Here is an 8,459-nt window from a genome sequence, read left to right on the forward strand (position 1 = left end):
AAAGAATTAATTTTGAAATATACACATTTGTTTCCTAATGTGCTTTAAAAAAAGGATGTCAGTGATTTATCATGATGTGGATGTGGGAGAAGCAAGTCCCATAAAACAACACCCATATAGAATGAACATTCAGAAGACTAAAATCATGCATCAGGTGGTGGAATATATGTTGAGAAATTATATTTTTAGACCTTTGAACTCAGATTGGAGTTCTCCTTGTATTCTAGTACCTAAACCAGACAGAACTTTTAGGTTCTGTACAGATTTCAGGAAGGTTACTTCAGCATCTAAAACAGATGCTTCTCTTATTCTGAGAATAGACGACTGTATTGATAAAATTGGGAAAGCTAAATTTCTTAATAAGTTGGATTTGTTAAAGGGTTATTGGTGTGTGCCTTTAACTGAGAGAGGAAAGAATATTTCGGCTTTTATAACTCCATCTGGTTTATACAAATATAATGTGTTACCTTTTGGCATGAAAAATGCCCCTGTGACATTCCAAACGATGCTTAATTCGGTAATCCAAGGGTTGACACAAACAGATGCTTATATTGATTTCTTGGTCACCATAAGTGACATATGGGAAGAAAATCTGAGAGAATTGGACAAAATGTTCGCAAGATTATCCAAAGCAAACTTAACTGTCAATTTAGTTAAAAGTGAATTTGGACATGCTACTGTAACATACTTAGGTCATGTGTTTGGTCAGGGCAAAGTTGCACCTACTTGAGCTAAGGTGAAAGCAATTTCTGAATTTCCTATTCCCAATGGCAAGAAAGTGATGAGTTTTTTAGGAATGGCAGGATATTATAGAAAAATTTGCAGAAATTTTGCTGAAGTTGCTCTTCCTTTAACCAATCTTTTGAAGAAAAGGGAGAAATTTGTGTGGACGAAAGTTTGTCAGATCTTTATAAAATTTAAAGGAGATGGGCAAGGGCTGGGTTTGGGGGCTTCAGGGTCTCAGGGAATTCTCTTTTGACTGAAAGAAGCACTTCATTTAACTTTCTGCTAATGTATCTCTGTTTTATGTCTGAATTAAGTGAATTTTGTGTAATATTGCACTTTATAACATGATAATTGAATTTTGATGAAGACCTACCGGGACCAATGCCTGAAGAGGGCGCACAAAATCAGTGAACCGGTGCGGACTCGAAAGGCCAACATGACCTGTTTCCACTCTGTCAATGGTTATATGGTTATGGTTATAACCCTGAGTTTTTTTTTCCTGCAGACCAGGAAGAATTTCTAGTTGTTAGTAGTGATAACCATATAACCATTGACAGAGTGGAAACAGGCCATATCAGCCTTTCGAGTGATGGCAGACATCTTTTCCAATAACCAACTTAAACAGGGAATATTCATCTATGTTTTACAATTATTGGAGAATTCTGGGGGTACATCTTCATACTATCTAAAATGCACAAAATACGATTGAGAAGATAGGAATAATGAATTAAACAGCCAAAAGAGTAAATGATTCCATCCTCAATGAATAGTGAGACCAAGAAATAATATCCCAAAATGCCAGCAAGAACAATTTGCTTTAATATAATAAATGTTCCTAAGTATTTCATGGGGCATCAGTCAGGTTCTTGAGTCTTCCCTTATCACACTAATCAGGGACTGGTCTGACACCACAAAAGTATTGAATACATTATTGCTGTCACTAAGTGAACATTTATTATCCAACTGTCTTTTAGTATTTATTTTTTAATTCAATTATTCTACTGTAGTTTTTAGTAGTCATTGATTTTTTTTAAACAAAATACTTGTTCAGCTGCAGCAAGTAAGAATTTTGGTGCGTCAGTACATTCTACAATGTGTATGACAATAAACTCATTGTCATTATCAAGTATTATCAAAGTGTGTTTGAATCTGTGCCACATAGCAATGATTGGGGCTACCTTGGTCAAAGGGATAAGCTTCAAGGAGAGTTAAGCAGTAAGAATGAGAAAGACAATAAACGAGATCCAGGGGAGAATTCCAGTGCAGTTGATCCATGACTGCACAGTTTAAATCTGGCCTAGAAATCCAAAATACGATATGAGTGTATTGGAGGTGTTTTTAGGAGTGATTTCACCTAAGTCTTGGGTCTCAGTCCTCCAAAACTGGAGCATTGATTTTTCAAGTACCTGTAATTTCTGTGTTGACCAAAAATGTTACTCTTAATACCCAGTCTGGGTAATACAGCTGGCAATCGCTTCTCCTGGGAATGACAGTTCACAATTATTATTGCCACAGATTTCAATGGTTTTTTTGATGCTACCTTAACTCCAAACATATTACAAACTGCACATGAAGTTTTATATAAATTGGAGATAGAAGCAGAAGGTACCACTTGTACCTTATGGTGGCAAGTAAAGCATAGCAGTTAGCAAAATGCTGTTGCAGCACTAGTGTCCCGTGTTTGAATCCAACGCTGTCTCTGAGATTGTACATTCTCCCTGTTCCTCTGGATGGTCCAGTTTCCTCCCACCTTTCAAAACTTGTGGGAGTTGAAGGTTAATTAGGTGTAATTGGGTGGTACATGCTTGTGGACCAAAAAGGCCTGTTACTGTACTGTATGTCTAAATTTTTAAAAATTAAAAAGATTCATGATGTTTGAATTATGAACTATCTGAGGGCAAATTATAGACCTGTTTTTTTTTTCTTTCAGATCCATCTGCACCTCCATCACCTACAATCAGAGCCTCGTCTTCCTCGGTGCGTGCAGGAATAAACTTTAACTTAACATGTACGGTTCTTGGAGAAGCTAACATAGAGGTGGACTTCACTTGGGAATTTCCTGGCCAGAGGGTGAGTTGTGGGCCACCAAGGGCTCCAGAAAAGTTCGACATGGGACTTCTCTTGCTGATTTGAGTCACACATAGCGTTCAACCTCGGACCTCATCTAAATGGGCACTGGCTGGCTGAGTGTAGGTAGCTTGCCATTCCACTGCCTTGCAGGCCAAAGCTTAAAGGGAAAGCTGTTGCAATAGGTGGCTTGCAACAATAGGGAGGGTGACACCTGAAGCATCAAGATCTTAGAGGAAGCTGTACGAGGAGGAGGGGCGAGGCTAGATGTCACTGAGTCTCTTGGTTCTCTACATTTTCTCGCCAACTCGTGAAGTGAGGGAGTGGAAAGTTTGAGGCATTGGGGATGGCAATCAAACACAATATTAGGCAACTCTTCAGTCTGTTATCAACAGGGCTACATTTTTGCAGGCCAAATAAAGCATCTAGAGCTCACACCTCAAACAGGTATCATCCCATTTGCAAGCTCCAATTCAGGGCCTCAGGACATAAAGCTGGCTTTCCAGGAAAGTGAATTCTGTATCCTTCAGAATTAGCTGTTCTAAAGAGTTCACTGCACACTTCAGCCTGAAAGGTACATTGGTAAAAATTCTTACTCAATGCTTACTCAGTTCTTACTCGGGTAGCTCGGGCTGTCTTAAGAGTGCTTTTGGCTTTTTGCCTTTAAATCAAAGTATTGAGTATAGGAGTTGGTATTATGATAAAGTTGGGGCAGCACCTTTACAGCGCATAAACCTTTGGTGAAGATGGGAGCAAATATTCAGCTAGCAGAGCGCTTTGCTCGTGCTTTGCTCATGCTTTGCTTGTGCTTTGCTCGTAGCAGCTGTTTGAATAAAGTTGTGTGAAACAGCAATGTGTTTACCCAGGATGAAGAGTTGGTTTATGCTGCTCACTGTTGGGGTGACTCTCTTAGTAACTCCTTATCCCTGCCTAGTAAGAGCCATCCCAGTCAGAGGGTTTGTATGTAAAGTTGGTTGTTGTGGGGGGGGGGGGGGTTTAATTATCTATAAAGTTTTTGTCTTTTGATGGGTCTGTGGAGGGGGATAAACCTGAAGGTGCAGTGACAGTTAAATGTTTTCAAGGAATGTGACTGAAAATATAGTAAAATGCTTTAAGACAGTGGTTCTCAACGTTTTTCTTTCCACTCACATACCACTTTAAGTAATCCCTATGCCATAAGTGCTCTGTGATTAGCAAGGGATTGCTTAAGGTGGTATGTGAGTGAGAAGGAAAGTTTGAGAATTACTGCTCTAGATCCAATTGTTACTGAAATATTTTGCCTCAGAAAAATTGTCACTGGCCATTTCCTTTGGAGTTATGAAACCAGGCACATAATGAGTCAATGAAGTACAATTAAGACAGTGGTTTTCAAACTTTTTCTTTCCATTCACATATCACCTTAAGCAATCCCTTACTAACCTACCGGGGACAATCATTACCTAAGTTGATGGAAGGAGAAGGAAAGAAAAGAATGGACTCAGTAGAATTTTTGGTGTATTTTTGTTGAATGACAACATTGTCTGACTGGTTTAATGTAACCTAGATTGTATACCTTAAATGGATGGGGGGGGGGGTGGGGGGGTGGCTTGGGAGGAGGGGGGGGGGAGAAAATGTCACTGTATATGTGTGAAAAGGAAAAAGTGTGTATCATGGCTAATGTGATTTATGGTGTGAAAAATAAAAAAAAAATTAAAAAAAAAAGCAATCCCTTACTAATCACAGCACTGATGGCATAGGGAATACTTGTGTGAGTGAAAAGAAAGGTTGAGAACCACTGCTTGAAGATTTATGGATAAGCAAGTGAAGTTTGTTCATTGTAACTACAGTATAGGATCTTTGTCTTTTAAACTGTCTATTCTAAATGCAGGTGTATTAGTTAGGTATTGTAAAAGTAAGTCTCAAGCAACCAGAAAATATACTTCTCCAGCATCTACCAATCCTCATAGGTACTGGATACCAGGGATTTTATTGTATTTACAAAGCTATAAGTAACTCTGCTGAGCTTAAAATAGATTTTTTTTTAAAATATCTATCGTCTTGTTCTATTCTCACTGTCCTCAGCTGGGGAGACCAACCTACACCATGGAGAGCCAGAAGCCAGTATATGTTGGTGGCAAGGTAGCCCAGTCTTTTCAAAGTGTGCTCCTGGTGGATGAGGCTCGGCCTGTGGATGAAGGGCTCTACACTTGCACTGCTCAGAACCTACAGGGGACATCCACCATCTCCACTCGTGTCAATGTACTTCCACAAACAGGTCCAGGGCGAGCGTAAGCTGAGAAGCAGAATAAAGAGTTCTCTCAGGATACAGACAACTCTGCAAAACGAAGAAACTAACTGCATTTAAAAAAAAAAATCTGTGCTAACTATTTAGTTGTACATTTTTTATTTCTCACTTAGAAAGGCCATATTTTGTTGCTTAAAATTTCCTCTATATTTTATGGTATTTTAATCACAAATCACATAGATAGACCCAACACAAATATTTACAAGAGTTTAGATGAAGTACATATAAAAAAATATTTAAATATTGTTAAATAATAGTAGATTCTCAGAGATCATATGAGCAGTTAATCAGTTGTCCAGCATTCTTACTGCCTGTGGGGAAAAAGTTGTTTCTCAGCCTGGTGGTTCTGGCTTTGATCCTCCTGTATCTCTTTCCTGACAGGAGTAGTTCGAAGAAGTTGTGTGCAGAGTGGAAGGGGTCCTCAATGATTTTGTGAGCCCTCTACAGACAATAATCCTGCTAGATCATGTTTGTTGGGGAGGGAGATCCCAGAAATGCCAGTAGGCGGCCGAACAAAAAAAAGTAGGGCATGCCTGCTGGCATTTTCTCATACAGTGATGAAGGGCACAAAGCTGAAACATTGATTATGTATCTTTACCTTTGCTAAAGGACATTGTTTGATCTGCCAAACTTCTCCAGCATTTTGTGTTTTTACTAGTGTGGTGATACACCACTAGCCGACTGCAGGGGAATGACCTATGCACCTGCAGGAAGAGCACCAGAGGACTGTCCCCACCTGGCTGACTGTCAGTTATCTGCCAGGATATAAGTCACATCTGGCCCCTCAAGGTCAGTCACTCGGCATGCAGCAGAAGACTTTAAGTAGAATAAAGCCTGTTGTTCAGTCTATGAATTTTGTGTCTGCTTACTGTCAACATAGTGCATCACATCTAGGTTACTACTTAAGTGGACTTCAAGGAACCTGGTGCTCTCTACACTCCCCATTACACCTCGATAATTGTGGTGGAGGGTGGTCACCCCTAGTCCTCCTGAAATCCACAATCATCTCCTTTGTCTTATCCACGTTGAGATTCAGGTTGTTACTCTTGCACCGTAACACAATTTTCCACCTCTTCTCTGTAGTGTGACTCATCGTTGTTGCTGACGAAGCCGACGACTGTCATGTCATCTGCAAACGATGACTCTGTTGGAGCTGGATCTGGTGATGCTGTCGCGTGTCAGTAGCGTGAACAGGAGTGGGCTGAGCACAGCCATGAGGTGCTCAATGTTCTGCTACTGACCTGGCCAGACTGAGGTCTTTCCATTTCACAGTCAGCTGTAACTATTCCATCTTGACATACACCCAGAGATTCGTGGGTGAATCAGCCACAGAAGCAGCACCTTAAGCTCAACATCATTCTGACCAAGGTGCCTCTGTGTGGGGGGTGGGAACATGCCTCTCAAGTATCCTTTAAATCCTTCTGCTCTCATCTTAAACTGATGCCTTCTAGATTCACCCTGGGATTTAAAAAAAAAATGACCATCCACCTTGTCTATGCCGCTCCTAATTTTATTAGCCTCTGTAGGGTCACCTCTCAGCCTTCTATTCTCCATTGCCTCAGACAATGCAGTCTCTTCTCAAAACTCAAACCTACCATTCCCAGCAGGATGGCGCAGTTAGCACAATGCTGTTACAGTGCCAGTGACCTAGGTTCAGATCCGGTGCTGACTGAAAGGAGTTTGTACGTTCTCCTCGTGTCTGGGTGGGTTTCCTCCAGGTGCTCCGGTTTCCTCCCACCCTTCAAAACATGCTATGGTTTTACATCAATTCGGTGTTATTGGATGGCACAGACTCGAGGGCCGGAAAGGTCTGTTACTGTGCTGAATGTCTAAATTTAAAATTTAACTTTGAATTTAATTTAAAAATGTAAACGTATACAAGCACGTGAATCTCTTCTGCATGATCTCCATCCTAATCCCATCTTTAGTATTATCAATCAGTGCTGAGAGGGTAATATCCTTTTGTTATATGTGGATTGTGGAGGAATACGTTGCCTCCCTGGCTGGATAATTGTGGATCGTCACGTGATCTTCCTGTCTGAAACTTATTCGGAAATTGCATCACCTGCCAATCAAGGTTGGAAACCAGCCACCCATTAATGCACACCTTGCCGTTAGCTCATTTAAATTACTTAGGGTCATCGGCTAGATGCCCAGCTCAGAACTGTATAAAACATCAATGCATAGCATATTTCTCTCTCTCTACCCCATGGTCCAAGCCCCAGACATTGCTCTATGCCAGGTCGCTACTGTGGTCATTGCTGGAGAAGTCATGGGTAAAGTGTGCACTGCACTAAAGCTGAGCTGGAGTATTGCTTCCAGAGAGTTGCACCCCCATTGGTACAGGGAATTGGAAGCGTGCTTGAAAGTCCCTGTATGTGAAGCGTGTACACGTGCGTGAGAGTGTAGAAGATAGGCAGCCACTGGTATCGGTGTCCAACCTGGGTCCGATGTGAATGACTATATAGTTGTTTAGTAGCAGAGTAATTAAGTGTCATTTGATGTCTTGTTTTGTCTCCCGTTCAATAAAGTTACTTTTGATTGCAACATGTGTCCAGACTTGTCTCTCTGTGAACCCACCAAACCTGATACTTTCCAAACACCACAATGAAGGCATGTTTTTTTTAACCAAAAATATTCTTTATTCACAATAAATTATTTACAAAAAAAAACTAATCCAGTCTTTTTTACACTCATAATGAATGTCACTTTTATCTATACATTTTCATTAAATTTTGTTCTCTCAATACACCATTACCATTGGACTTTGCCTCTGTCTCAGTCCCTCAATGGAGGCTCAAACCTGTGTCCTTGTAATTTATACAAAATATGAAGGATAGAAGCACTGTTAGTCTGTTTACAACATCAGGAATAAACATTTAAGTGTTGGATAAAATGGGCAATTGCAGGGGGAGATAATGAACAGCAGAGGGGGTATGTCAGTTGGGAATGTCACTGGAAGGACTGAGCTGAATAATACACAGGTACAACAGCAGAGGGAGATGTTTTAATTTTGCATTATCTTCTAAAGGGAGGGAACAGAAGATTGGCAGATTCAGCATGTGCAAAATATAATTTGTTGTATAACACAGATGGAGTCCAGACAGAGCCTCATGGATTCATCAAAAGGGCCATTGAGCTGAGCTGGGACAACCACACTATCCCCTCATATTCATGTACTTCAACCCATAGACATTGACAGGAACTGTTGTAGCGCACTGGCGTCACTGGGGGAGGGGGGAGGGGTGCAGGGGGTGTGGACTGCACCAGGCCACACAATCAGAGGGGGTGACACCAAAATGACTGCCTATAATTTTTTGTGCAGTGTTTCAGCAGAATTTTTTTTAAATAAAAATATCCCCGTAGTTAGTTATAACAACAA

At 40.7% G+C, this 8,459-nt stretch overlaps 1 protein-coding gene across 1 annotated transcript in view; it reads left to right on the forward strand.

Annotated features, from left to right (window-relative positions):
• LOC138743195 (platelet-derived growth factor receptor-like protein) overlaps nt 1-7,661 on the forward strand; it is a 114,848-nt gene extending 107,187 nt beyond the window's left edge. The window contains exons 6-7 of the mRNA XM_069898147.1: nt 2,657-2,796; nt 4,855-7,661. Of these exons, the coding sequence (XP_069754248.1) occupies nt 2,657-2,796; nt 4,855-5,064 (350 nt within the window). The 3' untranslated portion in view covers nt 5,065-7,661. The remainder of the gene's footprint in view (nt 1-2,656; nt 2,797-4,854) is intronic.
• Nucleotides 7,662-8,459: the final 798 nt, after the last annotated feature.

This window comes from Narcine bancroftii, chromosome 9 (genome assembly GCF_036971445.1).
Source record: "Narcine bancroftii isolate sNarBan1 chromosome 9, sNarBan1.hap1, whole genome shotgun sequence".
Lineage (NCBI taxonomy): Eukaryota > Metazoa > Chordata > Chondrichthyes > Torpediniformes > Narcinidae > Narcine > Narcine bancroftii.